Source organism: Rhagoletis zephyria, unplaced genomic scaffold (genome assembly GCF_001687245.7).
Source record: "Rhagoletis zephyria isolate East Lansing unplaced genomic scaffold, Rhagoletis_zephyria_1.1 Rzeph_scaffold_08865, whole genome shotgun sequence".
NCBI lineage: Eukaryota > Metazoa > Arthropoda > Insecta > Diptera > Tephritidae > Rhagoletis > Rhagoletis zephyria.
The window spans coordinates 14-19,360 of record NW_016165944.1 but is presented as its reverse complement, the minus strand read 5'-3'; the positions used below and the strand labels follow the sequence as shown (position 1 = coordinate 19,360).

Below are 19,347 nucleotides of genomic sequence, written 5' to 3'. Positions count from 1 at the left end.
AATTCATTCATTCATTTTTTCAAAGTATATATGTTTGTTGGAAGATTTTTTTTATATGGAATGAAATGCGTGACACTGTCAAAAAAAATGCCAAAAATTAATAAATTTTTTTAGCAACCTCAATATTGTCTAATAAACATCAAACTAACAAAAGAAAAGTAGTAAAAACTTATCGAAATGCTGCGACCCTATTTTTGTGTTTGACACTGTGAGTATGCACTTATAATATTTTCCGTTTCGTAATACATAAACAAATTTGAAAAAATTAACATACACCCGTCAAAATTCCCTATGAAAAGAAAATTTTTGAAATTTTTTCTTGAAAAATTTTTAACATACAAATTTTTTTATAAAAAAAACTAGTTTTTGAAAATATACCATCTCAAAAAAAATTGAAAAAATTTTCAATGGTAGCTCTCATTATTGCGCAATATTTAAGTGGAGTATTACGGGGTGCACTCTACAATAATTTGAGTTATGAATTTTTTTACAACGAAGTTGAGTGAAATGAGTACATTACAAATTTACAAATTTTTTAATTTTTTTTTTTAGAGTTTTTATGAGTATGCAGTTTTGTAGCCCATTAAATTTTTGTATGAAAAAGTGCAGGCTTTTTTTATTTTCTTTGAAAATGGTTTTGCGCATTTTCTTCCATAAGAAAAAAGTACAAAAAGCTGTCAGCATAAAAAATATTAAAAATCATCGCAATTTTTCAGTAGCTTTGAACTTGCACTTTATTATACTAAAATTTAATGGGCTGCATATTTCAAAAAATTATATAAAAAAATTTAAAAAAATTCAAATTTGTGATGTACTCATTTTACTCAACTTCGGTGTAAAAAAAATCTATACTCAAATTATTGTGGAGTGCACCCCGTAATACTATACTTAAATATTGCGCAAAAGTGAGAGCTACCATTGTGATTTTTTGCAAGTTTTTTTTTTGAGATGGCATATTTTCAAAAATTATTTTTTTTTTATCAAAAAATTTGTATGTGCAATATTGTTAAAAAAAAAATGTTTAAAATATTTATTTTCATAGATAATTTTGATGTATGTATATTTATTTTTTTTTTTAATTTTTCCCTTGCCCGTCCCCAAGATATTTGGAAAACTATTAAATCGATTTGTTTTCGTTTTTGTGCTGAAATAGTTGTAGTTGGAGCAAGCTCTCAAGAGGGTGTACCTATACAGGAATATAGCATTGCGATTAGAGCGCGATTATGATCGGACTACTCTATATGATGTACATGTGTAATCTTGATCGTCGTAGCAAGCCTTACCTAATTCTTTCTGCAGATTGGTCCCAAAAAAATTTTGATATAAATTCGTGTCGTTGATTTTGCGGCAGGCTGGTAAGGTGATTTGTTTTGAACAATTTCCGTCATCACTTGTCAAGTTTGGTTTAGAGACAAACCGGTTTCGGCGTTGTGCCATTTTTCGTGTCATTTTTCCTTCTGTCTGGTTTGAGTTTTTCGCCTTAATTTAACGTTCATTTAACTTAGCTCATGTGAAATTCGTCTATGATTGACTATTACGTATGCCGAGGTGTCCTTTTTGCATAAAACCTCTAATTTTTTAATGTGTCTTTCATTTTCTAAATAAAATTATGCAATTGGCTAATTAATATTTGCCAGTTGGAAAAACAAAACCACTAGATTTATATTATTTTGCATGCATCTAAAAAGTCAAGGGTTTTTCATTCCATACATTAAACTTGTATTTGATTCTCAATTACAGCTCGACTGGGTATGTGAGGACGTCATAAAATCTGCTGTGGGACAGTCGCTATTCTTTGTGGGCTCCTGCATCGGCACTGTGTTCTTTGGCATGTTGGCTGATAAAATCGGACGACTACCGGCGCTCATACTCACCACACTTACCGGCGCTTCAGGTGACTTTCTGACAACTTTCGCCAACAATTTGCCATTGTTTGCGCTCTTCCGTTTCCTCTCTGGCCTATCTACGGACACCTTCTTCTACCTCATGTATATAATGGGTATGTGCTATCGCTAAAATCAATTATTAGCTAATAGTAATATTTTAACTACATACAAATACTAACACACAAATTTTGTGCAGTTTTCGAATACTTAAGCCCACAGAAGCGCACACTCGGCTTGCACATGATCACCGGCACATTCTACTGCCTTGGCTTGGTATTCGCACCTTGGTTTGCACTTTGGTCTGGTTCGTGGCGTTACTATCTTTATATTGCTTCGGTGCCAGCAGTGATTGTGATTACATATCCCTTCTTAATTTGTGAAAGCGCTCAATGGTTGATTGCAACACAACGTTACGATCGCGCAATTAAATGTCTCAAGCGTGTTGCTAAGCTCAATGGACGAGAAGTGAGTGAGGAGGTTTTCGATGAGTTCAAAACATATCATGAAAACAAAATAAATGAGGAACGCAAGTTGAGAAAGAGAACGGACACCTTCTGGGGTATGTTCCGCACGCCGCGTTTGCGCAAAGTTACCATAATTATGATTATAAAATGGTAAGTTAATATAGACTGATGGAAAAAGTGTTCTTCTATAACTCACATTTCTTCTATTTTCTCTCTCTCTCTGTTTCTCACTCACCCTTCTACATGCAGCATGTTCATCTCACTGGCTCTGGATGTTATCAGCCGGAATATGGAAGGCATGGGCACCTCACCCTTCATTCTCTTCTCTGCTACTTCCATTGTCTACATTGTGGGCTGTCTAACTATCATTCTGCTACAAAATCGCATCGGACGCAAGGGCATGGCCTTTAGTACACTCTCTGTTAGTGGGATTATTATTGCCACTAATGCTTTTATGATTGCTTTTCTTGATACCGAGCAAAATGCTACACTTTTTGCCATTATGGTTGGTCTGAGTCGGTTAGGCGTTGTGGCGAGCTATGAGGCAGAAGCGCAATATATTTCGGAATTCATACCGACAACTGTTCGCGGTCGAGGCATGGCCAATGTTCATGTTGCAGGTTTTGCCGCGGCTGCACTCAACTCTTATGTGATATATTTAGGATACTTCTACAAACCGCTGCCATCGATTTGCATGTCTGTAATAGTGTTCATGGGCGCTCTTCTATGTCTCGCATTGCCGGAGACCATGAATCAGTAAGCATCATATAAAGTTTCAATTTTTTTTAAATGCGCATTAGTCATACTCTCTTTCGTCTTCTACAGAAAATTGCCACAGACATTGAAAGATGGCGAGGAGTTCGCGCGTCATCAACGCTGGTACTACTTTCCATGCTTCGATAAGAAAAAGGATACCAAAACACCTGAGATCACGGACAGATTTTAAAACAGTGTGCTGCCGAGGAATTCTGTAACGTTCAAATTAGTGAAATTTGTGTTAGAATGTTGTATGCGTATCTGATTTGTTGTGGTTGTTATTTTAACATTGTTAGCTAATGCAAAAATGTTTTAGGAAGTATGTTTTAGCAAAGCAAGTATTTTGTAGCGAATGAATGAAATGTAAGTATTTTTTTGTGTGATTAAGTATTCAATGATTTTATAGACATACATACATACATACATAAATACATATGTATAATAAATTAAAAGAATAAAAACCATTATTAAAAAATTTTATCAACTAAATTGTGCTTAAAAATTATGCGTTTTTATGGTTTGACTTATCAGGCAAGAAAATAATCAAATTCCACTTAAATTAAGGGAATTAGCTATGTAGTTCAAATATGTAGCACAAAAAGGTTGACAGAGAAAAATGGTTTTAGAAGGTTTTAGTTGAAAATATGTTGAAGACAGTCAAATAAAGAAAAATTTAAAATCTCGTATTATGGCTGAGCCTAGCTGGCTGCCGGTTTCACCAGCAATTTACGTGAACAATTATTTTTTCCCTTCCATCAGTCTTCATAATAAATTAAAATAAAATAAAATTTTTTCACTTACATCGCTTTTGTGAAACTGGCTGAAGCTATGCATGCTGAGATTTATGGAAACAAATTACACCTAATATATCTTCACCTGAGTGGTAGATCGACCTATCTCGGCTGCCAGTTCGAAAACGCTCTATCTCAAGAAATATTCGTAAAATACTTACGACTTAAAAAATAAGATCAGCGTATGTTTGCGCATGCGTGGCGTTTTGAACATATCCAATAGCGTCGAATGCACTTGATCGTCGCCGCCCATTTTCTGACGCTGCTTTTCGCAATGTTTGCGAAACTCCTCGAATTCCGTTGGCGTTACTTTGCGCTTATTAAATCGTGCAACGCGTTTCAAACGCTTTATAGCACCATCCACATCATTTCTTGTGACCAACCATTGTGCGCTCTCTTGCACTACAAAATAATACAGCACCACAGAGAGTATTGGCAGTGAAGTACAGGCTAAGTAAAGTTGCCAATGGCCAACGAGCACGGCTAACCATGGCGTAATGACTAGACCGATTGTGTAGAAAACGCCGACGGCCAAGTTCAGTCCAAGTGTACGCATCGACGGACGGATGTATTCGAGTACTGGAAAAGAGATTGAAGTAAAGTTCAGATTTGGAGAGAAATTATTTACACATAATTTTTTCGTAATGCTATCGTTTTATTGCTGTAAGATTTGAAGAACCACATCATGCTCTTACGAACAGGAAATTGTTTGTTGGCATCACGGGTTTTAAAGTTAGGCCTTACTTGGGATTAAGTATGCAGGAGATGCAAAAAGAATGTAGCCCATCCTTTGCGAATGTCCTGCCTTTTCTAAGCTGCGGCCGTGGCTCTGCCTCCTGAGGGTCAATCTACTAGAGAATTTGAAGGCAGATGCAAAAGGAGATCACAAAAAGTTATTTCAGTTTGCCAGACAAACTGCTATATTTTTACACATTTCTCTTGGTACAAGGGATCAGCAAAGTTATGCGTAAGGAAGTATGAAAGCTCGCACAATTGGACTAATGAGATTACAAAGCTTTGGAAATCAATAAGGAAGTCATTCAACGAATGTTACAAAGTAACTTAAAGAAGTATAAAAATGTCCTTTGCGACGCCAAGGAGGGCTTCTAGAGAATATTTCCCGAATCTTCATAGGATATCAAGGAGTCAGCTAAGCTGTGTAGAATCTTCGCCAAAAGATTCTCTCTGCCGTTTCATGGACTGAGGAAATTTGGAATTCCTCTTGAAAGCACACTTGCAAGGGTGTAGGGTCGATCGACTTGAGAACGCTGCTCTAAACACTCCGATTTTTCTAACTAGTGACCTTTAAAAGGAGCTTCTGGAAGTAAAAAGGTAACATTGTATATTTTCACTTTTTCCTTCTTTCATTCACCATGTATGGACTAAATATTACCAATTTTGCTTCAAGAAACTTCGGAGGCAGTCATTCTTAAGTTAGAAATTTTCAGAGGGTGATTAATACTGCGGTTGTTCGCACGATTGAAAGTCCGAGAGTGGAAGAGGAAAATGCTGCTTCGGTCATGGATCTCTTTTGAGGAGCAAAGTAAAGAGCGTGTCATTACTAGCACTGCTTGTGTAATCTTTATGAACAATACTTTCTGCACCAATATAGAAGCAGTGCTTAACGACTAAAACATAAACAAATTTTGGGCCAACGTTAAACTTTGCTGACATTTTTCAAGCGGATTGGGAGAAAGATCCAATGCTTGGAGGGCATTATTGTAATAACAAATTAATTAAAGATTGAGAAATGATTGAGAATACGATATTACTCTAATTTGGGTCCAAGGGCATACATATGTATATCTCTATATGTATGCGGTAATGAGGCAGCAGATGAAGAAGTGAAGTAGGGCTTTTCAATAAATGTGTCCCGAGCGGTGGACATGGGTGCTTCGCTCGGGGAAATCAAATTCAGTATTACTGAATTTAACACTCTAAGCGACATAGTAGTGCAGGATCATATAGTAACACCAGAATCCTACGACTGTAAAAATTCTTACTTCATGCCTACTAAGGTGAAGGAGCGCTTCGGTTATCCTTTGTTGATATTTCCGGGATAAAGGACTTAGCCTCTATGATACCTTTTGTAGTTGTTCGGTAGTGTTGCCCTTCCTTCTTCATCCAAATATAGAAATGCCGCCAGACAGAGCCCAATGGCAGGCCAATGAAGGCACCTTCGCCTATAAATTTCTGTTCTCTATAGATCCCCCTTTTCAGGCGAGAATATCTGTCACCCTATAGCACACGGCTTCACAGAAAAACGAAGGTTACCTCACCCTCATGGTAGTCAAAAGAAGCCGTTTGGCTTCTATGCCACAGTCGTTAATTATTCTAGTTTGTTCTATTAGGAAAATATACCTTAAAATTATGAAGGCACAGGTCCACAAAGCTAACGCGCTTTCTTCTCTTGTTGTATAATTCAAAGGTGGGCTTTGCAGTAAATAGTATAACCGTTTTCTTACCCTCTGTTCCTTTACTCGCTCGGTTTGCAGGATTTAATCCGAAATCGTCCCCGTACACACATTTAAAATATCTTTAGTAATATCTTCCAGACTAAATCCTGTAAACTAGACTAGTAAAGGAACAGAATATTGATTACAATATGTGGAGGTGGTAAGTCTAATAACGTTCCGCGAGCCACGTTGTTCTCATCTCGCTAGTAATGTCCACGCAGGCTAGTCGGTGTAGTTTGCTGAGCTTGGCCTGCATGGACTTCAATTCTGGCTCCTTTCACACAATGGGCGCAGCATAGGCTAGGATAGATTTTTAGATGGTATCGCACAACCACCTTGCCAATTTAGGTCTGATGCCTCACAGTATCCGCCCATTAGATACCAAATGGAAGCCCTGGACTGTTGAAAAGCTTTATCTAGTTACGGATTCGATTCGGGATTTTGTTTTCAAGAATAACTCTCTCACCACTTGGCGATTGGGTTTGGCGCATTCTATAGGTGATTAGAGATTAGGCCTCATGCATAAAAAGTGGGTTAAAACTCAGACTCAGTTTCGGCACCAATGAAGTTAGCTCAAGCTCAAGATTTGTACCGAGAATCGAGTCGGAGTTTCAGTTCATTTTTTTATGCACGAGGCTCAATGTCTTCAAGCCAACCTCTGATTAGAATAGCAATGTCATTCACGCAACCCTTAACATCGAAGCCTCAAATCCTTCTTTTATATCCTAACTTTTTTTTGGAGGCATACTTGTATTTTGTCTGTCTTTCTTCTTTACTCACCAATAATGTACATGAGGTAAAAGTTCGTANGAAGGTATGCATGTATTTTGCCTGTCTTTCTTCTTTACTCACCAATAATGTACATGAGGTAAAAGTTCGTATCTGCTGCCATGCCAGAAATGAAGCGACACAGTGAAAACGTCGTTACGCTTCTTGAGAATATTGTCGAAAAATCACCAATGAAGCCCGAAAAGTTTGAAAGTATCAAGGCGGGCAAGCGACCTATCTTATCCGATAGTAGACCATAAAAGAGGGTTCCCACAACGGAACCAATAAAGAACAGCGATTGTCCAACGCGCGCTTTATACGCCGAATCACAGACCCAATTTAGCTGCAAGCGAAAGAAGAAATGTGATAGAACTACGTTAATATGTTACAGCCAACAATATGTGAACATTCAATATTTATTAATAAAAAATGTTATTAAACCACATGTCCACTCACCTCTGTGTTCATGCTCCTATAACCGTAATCATACTTGTAGATCCAACGCGTACAACGCTCTGGACTCACCGTCACATTGGCGCCATCGATGTCCAGTAGTCGCGTACACGAAGGATTCGCGAATTTCGAGTAAATCTCTGCAATCTCATCGAATGACTTATTCGCTAATTTCTCATGGTAACACCAATGATCGGGCACAAAACTTATCACAGTTTGAGTAAAATAGTGTAGTGAGACGATGAAATTGATGACACCGAATAGCGTCAACAACATAAATTGATAACGACTGAAATCGCCGCATTTCGAGAGTATCTGATCAAAATCCATGGCTGTTGGTTCGGGTTGTGGCTGTGTCTGCGACTGCGGCTGTGCCTATGATGTGAGTGTAGGNACTGTTGTTCTGGTTGTGGCTGTGTCTGCGACTGCGGCTGTGCCTATGATGTGAGTGTAGGCCTACGCTGGTAAGGACTGGGGGTATTTACTGATGAAGCGACGTAAAAGTACTTCGTAGTGCAGCACTTCCAAAAGGACGTGAGCGTTGAGTTATCTCAGCTGTGCAATGAACAGTGGTGTGGTTTTGTGGGTCTGGAAACCAGTCGAAGACGTATGCACGTATGCTGATGATCTGACGATGATAATGGCTAATGATGACGATGATTATCGATATATGCGTTTATTTAGTAGCTTTGCTTTGTGTTGAAATTCTTTTGTGTTGAGTTTGTAGTGGCAATGTCGTTGGCGTTTTTGTGCTGAGTTGAAGTTTACTTGGCCGATTTTTTTTTTTTTTTTTTTTTTTNTTATATTGTCTTTGATTATATTCTGTTACAGTTGTTATGATTGCTATACGTGTGACTTTATTCTTGTGTATTTGTGTACTATATATCACAAGCTATTGTTGGGCACGAGTTCGCTATTTGCGCGTTCAGTACAATTCCAATACGATTTTATATGTATAAAAAATATTAAGTCGTTCTTTATTTATATATCAACTTTACATAGATGTATGTAGGTATGAAGTATGTTTGAAGACTTTTTTGAGTTCCAATTAATAGTTATTTATTAGTTGATTTTCTTAGCATCCAATTCATTACTGCAATGAGAAATAGAGAGAGAGATATTCAGTTTTGTGAAATAAGGGTATAAAACAATTGTGAGACTTTTTTTTTGATAGTCGTAGATACGTATATGAACTTGTAGCTGAGTAGGATTATGGAATTTTAAACGACCGCTCTTGGAACTTTATATTTCTATCCTATCACTGTTTTAAATGACACATAAAATGCTTTGAAACCGATTATAGTAAATGGCTATAATGGAATCCGAAGAACATATAAATATAATGTTGTAAATTTGTGTTGCCCAAAGCAGTGAACACTGTAATTATTGGAAATATTTCACAGAATTTTTCCGCTACTCGTACGGCCGTTTTCTCAAGTAAATTTTAAAAGTATCTACCCTCTAACACAAAAAACGAAAAAATGTGTTTGAAACACAAACCTACCTACCCTTAAGCTTAATAAGCATGACACACACACATACACACATATGTAAGTATCTATCTATGTAAATGATAAATCGCACATTATCCTGCATACGCATTTTTTAATTAATGTGGGCCCAACTATAAAAATTACGTCACAACACAAAATTTATGTTATACCATAAAAATTATGTCAGACCATAATAATTATGGTATACCATAATTTAATAATATCACAAGGTGCATGAATAAACCACATTAATTAGTGCAATATAAAAATTGCTGCCTGTGTTTGAGTCACATTTAGTAAATCAAGAATGCACATACATACATACATAAACCTGTGCCAATTGCATTTTATAACTTTGCACCACAATTACATTTTATATGCGGCACAAAACAATTACATGTCATTGATTATAGGGGATTATCAAACAGGTGATTGTGTGTATAAGGGAATTGTAAAATAATTTTTTTTTTTTATTCTGAGAAAACCATAATAAATTTTATTTAATTCCCTATTACTCCTATTATTATTAAATACAAATACGTTCACTATTTTACGGTCAATCTGTGCAATTACTTTTCATAAATCGCCTTACCAGCTCAGATGGAGCACCAGACCTCCAAAACATTGACAGTATTTTGGTAATTCAAACAGGTCTTTGGCAAAATGTGGGGTCTGTCACCAAGGCGAATCCTCTAGGATTTATACCTTTATGATAAGACCCATAATCAGCTGTGCGTCAGTGGCATGGCGGAACAGACACTAAATCATTAGCATGTTAAATCTGCTTGCTAAACTTCATATAACGATTGCCATGTACTTTCTCTGTAACACCAGGCGCAGCTCTTGATGCACTACTGCACTAAAGGACACCTGCATACTAAAGACAAACGGATAGTAGTATAACACTGAGCGTAGCGAGACGAAAGTTACTGGCGGATAGTACGCCACCAGTACCTTTGTTGAAGAGATTCTTTAACGTTGAGTTTCCTGAGGCTGAATGCTGGTTCAATTCCAGTACTGAGCCCGGACTCACACATTTTCGAATCTTCACTGATGGCTCCAAATCTGACTATGGATCAGGATCTGGGTCTTCATCGAATTTAATGGGGATAAAGTTCTCTTCTCTCTTGGTTAATACGCTTCGGTCTTCCAAGCTTAGTTATTTGCAAGCCAAGCTGCAGTTAAGACATCGGCCAGTCCTCTAACTACTTCCAAACTAGTTCGCCAATGCAACCTTGAGTAAATTATGTTATTAAACATAACGAGCTTGCTGAGATTACCTGGTAATGAGACATCTGACCATTAGCCATTTGGCCAGAGTTGGCTCAGACCAGGCATTCCTCGGCACGCAACCAGTTATAGCACTCCCACCTTCGGCCATCAAAGCCACCATCAGAAATTGGTGAATACTTCGCTTAGCAATGCCTGGGAGGCATCGTGGGGTTGAAGGTGGGTAAAACTTATGTGGCCTCCAATATCAAAGTGTCTATCTAGTGGTGCACACACCAGCCTGGGATCGACATACACGAACACCCTATTTTCTCTTCCTGCCGTAAAATGGGCCCTTGCAAGGATTAGATATAAAGCATTTGGCCGCGATATGATGAGAAACGAACACCTGAGCTCTTTGACACCCAACCATCTGCCAAGGTTTATTCGTAAATCGTGCAGGTTTAAAACAGACAATCTACTAAATATAGCACCAATGATCCAACGAGGGCGTATACTAACAATTTCTCTTTCTAAGCAAATGTAGTCATATGACAATGTCCATTTGCCCACACTAGGTGAGACGCATTTTCAATCTCGCTCATTCGCCAACTTGGCCGAGAACTAAAGTGAAACTACCGGACCTCCTCAATTTCATCTGGTGGATAGGTGGGTAGGTGGATTAACAGACACTACACTGACAGCTTGCTATAATCGCGGGTACAGCAGCGATCGATGTACCTCCTCCTGGCACGCTTAGAGGGCATTCGCAATGAGAAAACAAGCCTCCGAGCAGTATGAAACCGTCATACTCGTTCAGTACCTAAATAAGCAGTATACTCTTGAAATTTTATGTATAAATAAATATGTATATGTATATCTACGGCTGGCCAAAGCATTAGGCGATTCAGTTACACACATAAATATAAGAGGTTAGAAATTAAAAATTAATTAAATTTCATTTTGTCGATGACTTTTTCACAATAAATTCGGGAAGTGCTCAGGATCATTTCGGGTCTAGTTTCTAACTACCGCGATATGATGCCGAACTAGTCCCAAAACTGTCCTGACATGGTTCTGATAATGTCTGGAACTTGACCTGAAACGATCTCGAACAAGTCTTGAAACGGTCCCGAAATGGTATTTCCTAGTCCCAAAATTGTCCCGCACTAGGCCGATATGATTCTTGAATAGTCCCCAACTAGTCCTGGAATGGGCTTGAAATAGTCGTGAACCATTCTGAAATGATCTCGAACATGACCAAGCTCATCCCGAACCAGTTCCGAAATGGTCCAGAAGAAGTTCTGAATAGGCCCCGAAACGGTCGAAAAAGTCATGAAGTCGTCCCGTAAAGATCTCGAACAAGTCTTTAAATGCTTCCGAAACGGTCTCTTATTAGTCCCAACATGAACCCGAACTAGGCCCAAAATGGTCCTCAAATAGTCTTGAACTCGCCGCAAAATGGTGCGGAACTAGTCCAAAAACTGTTCCGTATAGTCGTGAAATGTTCCTTAAATATTCCTCACCCGGTCACGATATGGTCCAGAATTATAACCAAAATGATCCTCAAATAGTCGTGAACTACTCCGCGATGGATCTGAATAGGTCCCAAAATTGTCTTGAAATAATCTTTAACCGGCCTCGAATGAACTCGTCACAGTCCGGAAAGTGTCCGAAAATAATCGGGATCTAATCCCTAAATGGTGCCAAAATAGCCTTGAGCTTAACCAGAAATGTTCATTTATACACACAAGACACAGTTACAAATTTACCCAAAACAAGAGCTAAGATGTTTACACATCAAAATCATTAAAATTACTTCAGCAATAAAATGGTTTGTGTAAGTTTCTGGGAAATTTACATGAGACTAGTTTATAGGAAACTTTGATGACATTTGTCATTATGACAATTTTAATACTAAAACCTGAAAGAAAACATGGATTACCTCGTAACGTGTTTACCTATTTGCCCAGTGGGTAGATAGATGTACGTTACAAAAAATGTAAGCAAGCATCAAATAAATGGTTACTCAACGAACACTCTGCGCGTGCGCGCAAAATCAGTCGACGAAATAGATAAAAAAGCACACTTCACGCAAAGTTATTTTAACGCTTTAATCATTAAAGTTTAATGTAAACCTCTGCAAATACTTAGTTAATGTTAGTAATAAATAAAATAAATAGGAAATTCAACAATGCAGCACGAATTGAAGGTGAACTTTTCATACTTACATATTTAAGTAAACTGATTAGATGAAATTGTTTGTTCTTTACAGTTATTAGTATTATATGGTTGTATGTACACAAATAAACAATTATATTATTTTATTTAAATATGTTTCTTCATTTTGAATTATCATTAATTATTTTTGCTTCAAAGATAAGTGTCGAAAGTGATTTCGTACCACCGCAAACCAGTAAAAACTCCTCACAAATCAGCATGAAAATTCATTATCTTCTCATACATATGTACATTAGACTGCATCGCTCCCCATACAAAAAAAAATCGGTACTATTTTTCCATTGGAATTATAAAATCTATTATATTTTAAGACGTCACCAAATATTTCGGAAAAATATTAAGATTTAAGTGAGCTGGACCGATTTGAAAATACCTCCAAAAATGGAGTTTTTTATGAATAAAAATAGTTTTTTAAAGATTTTTTTTGAAAAAATCCCCTCAAATGACAAAACGGTTTAAGCTTAAAATATTTGCATAAAAATAAAAAAAAAACTAGAATAAATTTTTGAACGGAATCGTAATGATGAGATTTTTGATGCTATATTTTAACTTTTTTCAAAGATTGGTATAGGAAAACCTTGAATAACTGAACCTAAACTCATCCGATTTAGACTAAAGAGGTGTCATTGGAAAGGTATTTTCTCACCGTTTTTATTTCTTTGCTAATAAACTCATTCAAAGGATGGAAGAGAAAGGTAGGATGAACGAACATCATTCATACATTGAATTAAGATCTGTTGGTATTCGAAAAAACAAGATGGGACACGAATGACGTTTTTTTGGCAGAAATAAAAACAGTGTGAAAATACCTTTCTACTGAGATCCCATAAGCCTAATTCAGAACATTTTTGGCCCAGTTATTCAAGTTTTTCGTAAACCAATCTTTGAAAAAAGTAATAAAAACAGCATCAAAATTCTCATTCTTACGATTCCATTGAAAAGATTTTCAAATATTTTTATGCAGATTTTCTAAGCTTAATCTAATTTGGCATCTGAGGGGACTTTTTTCAAAAAGTTCTTTAAGAAACTATTTTTATTCATAAAAAACTTCATTTGTGGAGGTATTTTCAAATCGGTCCAGCTCTCTTAAATCTTAATATTTTTCCGAAATATTTTGGTGGACGTCTTAAAATATAATAAATTTTGTAATCCCGGCGGAAAACCCGCAACTTTTTTTGGTGATGCAGTCTAATGTACATATATGTATATGTACATCACCTATTCAAATTCTTTTGCATACATACATACATACATACATATATTTTCTAGTTCTATAAATTAATTAAAGCAATAATTATGTCTGTATATATTACACATGGTATGTACATACATATATATATGTAGTATATTGCAGTTGAGTAATTACTTAGTACAAATTAATATTTACATTAATTACATTTTTGTGCAATACTTAGTGTTGACAATGTGCCATTAAGGAAGTGGAACGCACAAATTGCCTTCAAGTATACAAAATTCTACGATTCTGCTGCATTTTTAAATTCTGTCAAGTATGCGTAATTAAGATAACTTATCGTAAAAAGTTGTTGTCATCGCACGAATGTACATCTATGTATATGTGTAAGCGTGTCGACTCTATTTATTTAACAATTAAATGCTTCATATATTTATGGCCTTATGAGTCTCATAAATGGCTTACTTTGAGCGCGCTGGTATGAGCATCTATGATTTGGAAGCATGGCTACCGAGTGTTTGCGAAAAAATTTTTAACTGGGCTTATTAATTGCGCTCTTCTATTAATGCCAAAATTTCACATTTTAGATTGTTTATATAAATGTTTGCATAAAGTCTTAAATTTGAATTTGGTTGCTTGTTGAATGGCTGAACGTTATATCATTAATTATAATTGTACTACATTTACTAAAATGTTAAATCTAAAATTTCTATGGAAACTTACTATCAACTAGTTCAGGGCTATTTCAGCGCCATTACGAGCCTAGTTCACGACTACATTAGGAGCATACAGGCACTTCGGGATATGGTCAGGACTTTCTGGACTGTTTCGTGAACCCTTCAGGACCACTTCGGAACGAGTTTACGACTATTGAAAGTAGATTTTGGGACTAGTTCTGGGCCATTTCTAGACAAATCGTTACCTTTTCGAACGTTCGACCCAAAAATTAATAAAATTAAATTAATCTTTAATTCTAACCTAATCTATTTATGAATGCTACTGAATCGCCTAATGCTTCGCCAAGCCTTACATAGATAATTACCACATAGGTACTCACGCTTTTTTTTTATTTTACACACCACACCAAGAACGTGGGAACTACTAAAGTCGTATCATCCATTTGTCCATTTTACCCCCTCGGAGAGGTACAATTAGACAAAAAATCTCAACAAAAACATTTTAAAATTTGCAAATTTCTAGAAAAGCGCACACAATAATAAAATGCAAACGGTTGCCATGGTAACAAGCACAAGATTTGCAAATGCAAATCCAAGACTATTTGCATAGCATCCTGAACAACACTACTATTTGTAGATGAAGGTTGGATCAGTAATCGAATGTGGGTCTTCCAACCATTACATGGCCTCGGCTGTTGGCCAGTACATCTATGTTTGGCAATATTTTTTAGTCGAAATGGTGATTAGAAATAATATTTGTATGTCACTGGCACTTCAAATGCCATTTTTTCAAGTAGCTTTTAAAATATAGCTGCCCTATAAAACCAAATTTGTTTTAGAGGGCTGATAAATTTTAAAACATACTTGAGAAAATGAACCCAAGTTTTAGAGTGCTGAATAAATAAAAATACTTAAGTATTCTTTTTTGGCATCCATGCGATTTCCGATACTTTCAAAATGAGGTCAAGCACACAATATGCTTGAGAAAAGTGACAGCGTAAATTTTAACTGAATTATTTGCCAATGCTTATATTTATAAGTAAATGTATGCTTATGGACAAATATGACCATAGTTAAAAAGTACAATATATTAAATAATGGGAACAGATTATAAGGCAGCGAAAATTTTACTTCAGTATAAGTAACCAAAATAAGGAACAAATTGATTAAATTACAAAGCGACTGGAATCAAATAAATATGGGTGGCCTATAAAAAATAATTAATATTAAAAAATGGTTAAATAAAAAATTTGCCATTATTATTGGAAGTCTCCTGAAGAGAAACAGAGTTTTTCAATAGAAAAAGAATTCTATACCATTTTCACGAAAAATTGTTCTTCACCATATAAAATACATGGAAAACTTTGGGCGCTATGAGCGACCTCTAAAAATTTTTAGTCACACGATTGGTACAATACAGCGAACTTCTATTGAAAATTTTGAACAAATTTGTTTTTCGTAATTGGGACAAAGAAAAATACTTGTGCATTCACACGATTGGGATACGATTTGCAGAAAACTTTGGGCAAATTCCCAATCGTGTGACACTGTTTTTATGTATGCATATATCTGATTTTCAATTTGTAAAAAAAAATATGTTAAAATCCTTTGATACGGAATTCATACAATAATAGGTGTATTCGCGTATTCTTCCAGCAGAAAACTCTCAGAAGCAAAATTTTAATGAATTTTTATCTGTTGTCTCTCAAAGAGAGAAATGTTAGCAAAAGTACGCGAACGCAAAACTAGCGAAAACATGCAAGTTTTTAGTACAGCTGATCAAAATTTTGTTTACATACAAAAGCATAAAACAGAAAACATGAAGAGAAGCAATTTTCTAATCAAACATTAGTAAATGAGTATTCGATTTCTTTCGATACATTTAGAGTTCTAATAAGTTATTTTAAACTTAAAAATTATAATAATAAATCTAAATCTAAATCTAAAATAAACTTCCATATTTTCACAAATTGAAAACAGATGACTTTTATCAACGGTTTTTCTTGCTGGCAAAAATTTTTCCTGCAGAAACTAGCAGCCTTTCATCAGAATGAAATGTTAATTTGGTCTCTCAATTTACCCTACTATGCTGGATTTTTGTGTACGCGAACCGGAAAATCTGATAGTTTTTGATAGTTATTAAAAACTATCAATACGCGGATAAACCTAATATCATCACAATTGAAATTTGAATTGTTTAAAAATTTAATATCAGTTTAATTAACAAAAATTTAGTTTGGATAAATCTTCATGATCAAATAATTTTTCTAAAATACTATCTATTCGTTTAGTTGGAATTAATTAAACGAATCCTTTTAATTGGGATGTCACACGAAATAGGCTTAAGTAAGTTTTAATTCTGAAATACTTTGAATAGAAATATCTAGGTAAGGTTTATTTTTTAAATACTTTAAAGAGTGTTGCCACCAGTTAAAAATTTCGATTTGATGTATGTCTCATTTTGTTCATAAGTTATGTGACTTTACGTGACCCTTTTTTCCGTTTTGGATTTTTTATGAATTAAAACAAAAAAACATTTAATTTTTAAGAAAAAAATAATTATTTTTGCCTAAAAATTAAAATTTTTTTTTTAATGACCTATGAACAAAATGAGACATACATCATGAAATTTAATATTTTAGGCAAAAAATATTTTTTTTCTTCATACATTTATTTTTACCGGCAAAACTGTTGATTATATAGAAACACGTTATATGAACAGATTAAAGGAATTTTAATTTTTAATTTTCTTTAATTTGTTTGAGCTAAATCGGACTGGTGGTTCTCGAGTTATGTCAAAAAAAAGACCACCAAAGGTGACAATTTCCCCTATATGATAGTTACTAACTTCAAATCGATATATCTCGATTCCTAGACGTGACAAAGCGAAACGCCGGGCCACGTATAACTTGTTTTTGACCGATACAACATTTCCCGTTGGTTTCATCCCATCCCGATTTTGACTGTCGCATATTGTAATTAATTATAATTAATTATTAGGACAGCAAATTTTTCACAATGTATGCAACAATTTTCATTCTAATACTTCTCCGCTAATTTCGTATAAAAGTATGGTTCATTCTTCAACAAAAAATATAAAAATGTAATTCCTAAACTTTGTGCAAAACTCGCGAAAATTCGGCAAATTTTCATGAACATTTTCAACTTTTTAATCAGATTTTTTAGATTTTTTTTGAGTATGCTGATTTGTAAATCAGTCAATTTTATTATAATAAAGTGCAAGTTTTAAGTAGCAAGGAACTGTTGTTGATTTTTGGCAATTTTTCTTCACGCATTCTCTTCCATACAAAATTTTTTTTTCGAAAATACTTTATATGGAAAAATGCAAAACACCTTCAACAAAAAAAAATCTCAAAAATTAAGGCGGTTTTTTACTAACTCCGAACTTGCATTTTTTACTAGAATTTAATGGGCTGCAAAAATGCATACTCAAAAAAATTCTAAAAAAAATCTAATTAAAAGGTTGAAAATTTTTATGAAAATTTGCTGAATTTTCGCGATTTTTGCACAAAGTTTAGGAATTATATTTTATATGTTTTTTTGTTGTTGAATGAACCATATTTTTAAACAAAATTGGCGGAAAAATGTTAGGATAAAAATTTTTGCATATATTGCGAAAAATTTGCTGTGCCAATACTTCGTTCCGACAGTGTACATACATATGTAAATTTGTATGTATGTACGTAGTATAGTCAAAATATTAATTAAATGTCAGCAAACGTTATTGATCTAATAAAAGTCAATAATGAAACGATTTGATTCGCTTTGGGAAATATGACAAATAAACGAGTGCATTACCCCATAGTTAACTAATTTATTTGTACATTTTATTGGCTTCATTGATAAGCGAAGCAATTAAAAAATACTTAATTGCAAAAAACAAACCCACAAAGCAATAACTTTCAATCATGGATTACGATTGAGGATTACTGTTGAGTACTTATTTATTGACATTTGTAGCGCACATTGTTGCTTATCAAAGAAAACATATGTATGTATATGCACATACATACAAACACACGCTTTGCTATCGACTGATAAGAGTAGTGATCTACAAGTCAAACTCGAAATCTAACTACAAACACCTACACGCGCTCACAATAAAAGCAAGCTCTGTGGCTTTGCTCAGCCACGCTTTCAGTTCCACCGGCCAAGTGGTCGTTGTCGTTTTCGTCGCCTATTGAACTGGCCACAAAGTATCTATCTAGTATGGTAGCGTGCAAGTTGTAACAATTTGCTTATCACTGATTTAGCGTTGTCGCCTCCGAGTCTGTGCTCTGCTGCAAAGAAGTGGCTTGTTGGTGATTTCACATTTTGTGCGTATTGACAGAAACCTTTTGATTGCTTTGGCAGACAAATGCAACGCCCACGCCTGTTTAATCACCAGAGGCGGTACTGGATACAGTGAGAGCTCAAAACACTTTTTGTATTGTGAACAAATACCTACTCTATGATTATTACAGTTGCTGTGTTATTAGTATTAGTATCTATTTGTCACCGACTACCAAAGGCTTTGAGGCGTGTGCGTCAACTACGTCGGCAATTAGAGTTTATACACCTACGCCAGTTTTTTTTTTTTTTTTTTTGTTGATTTATGACTGTTCTTATTTGGTTTTTTTACTCACTGAGTAATTTGAGTTTTTATTTGCGCTGTGAAAAACAAATTCTCACTTATACCATGACTAGCTAATAACAATACGAACAACATTTTGATTTATTGATATGTATTTTTTTCCATAAGGTAAAACGACAACACGTTTTATTGAAATTTGAATTGGTTCAAGCATACATATATGCATGCATACCAGAGAGCTGCATAAGTGCACTTGAGAAGGTGTATACGGCATATATAACATTGAGCACCAAATTTCAAAAAGTTAGAGGTGATGGGAATCAGAACAGCGGCATTTAACACCATTTCTTTTGACGTAGAATACGTC

At 35.2% G+C, this 19,347-nt stretch overlaps 2 protein-coding genes across 3 annotated transcripts in view; one reads left to right on the top strand and one right to left on the bottom strand.

The window, feature by feature from the left end:
- LOC108375397 (organic cation transporter protein-like) overlaps window positions 1-3,398 on the top strand; it is a 9,818-nt gene extending 6,420 nt beyond the window's left edge. Inside the window, exons 3-6 of the mRNA XM_017631521.1 lie at window positions 1,741-1,999; window positions 2,083-2,500; window positions 2,600-3,106; window positions 3,176-3,398. Coding sequence (XP_017487010.1) covers window positions 1,741-1,999; window positions 2,083-2,500; window positions 2,600-3,106; window positions 3,176-3,296 — 1,305 coding nt within the window. The 3' untranslated portion in view covers window positions 3,297-3,398. The remainder of the gene's footprint in view (window positions 1-1,740; window positions 2,000-2,082; window positions 2,501-2,599; window positions 3,107-3,175) is intronic.
- The window catches only part of LOC108375396 (organic cation transporter protein), a 9,479-nt gene extending 1,279 nt beyond the window's left edge, over window positions 1-8,200 (bottom strand). Inside the window, exons 1-5 of one of the 2 annotated variants that reach the window (XM_017631519.1) lie at window positions 8,132-8,200; window positions 8,012-8,099; window positions 7,578-7,949; window positions 7,206-7,464; window positions 4,059-4,476 (exon numbers count right to left, since the gene is read on the bottom strand). In XM_017631519.1, the coding sequence (XP_017487008.1) occupies window positions 4,059-4,476; window positions 7,206-7,464; window positions 7,578-7,904 (1,004 nt within the window). In that variant the 5' untranslated portion in view covers window positions 7,905-7,949; window positions 8,012-8,099; window positions 8,132-8,200. The other variant, XM_017631520.1, reaches the window with a different exon arrangement.
- Between the last annotated feature and the right edge of the window lie 11,147 nt (window positions 8,201-19,347).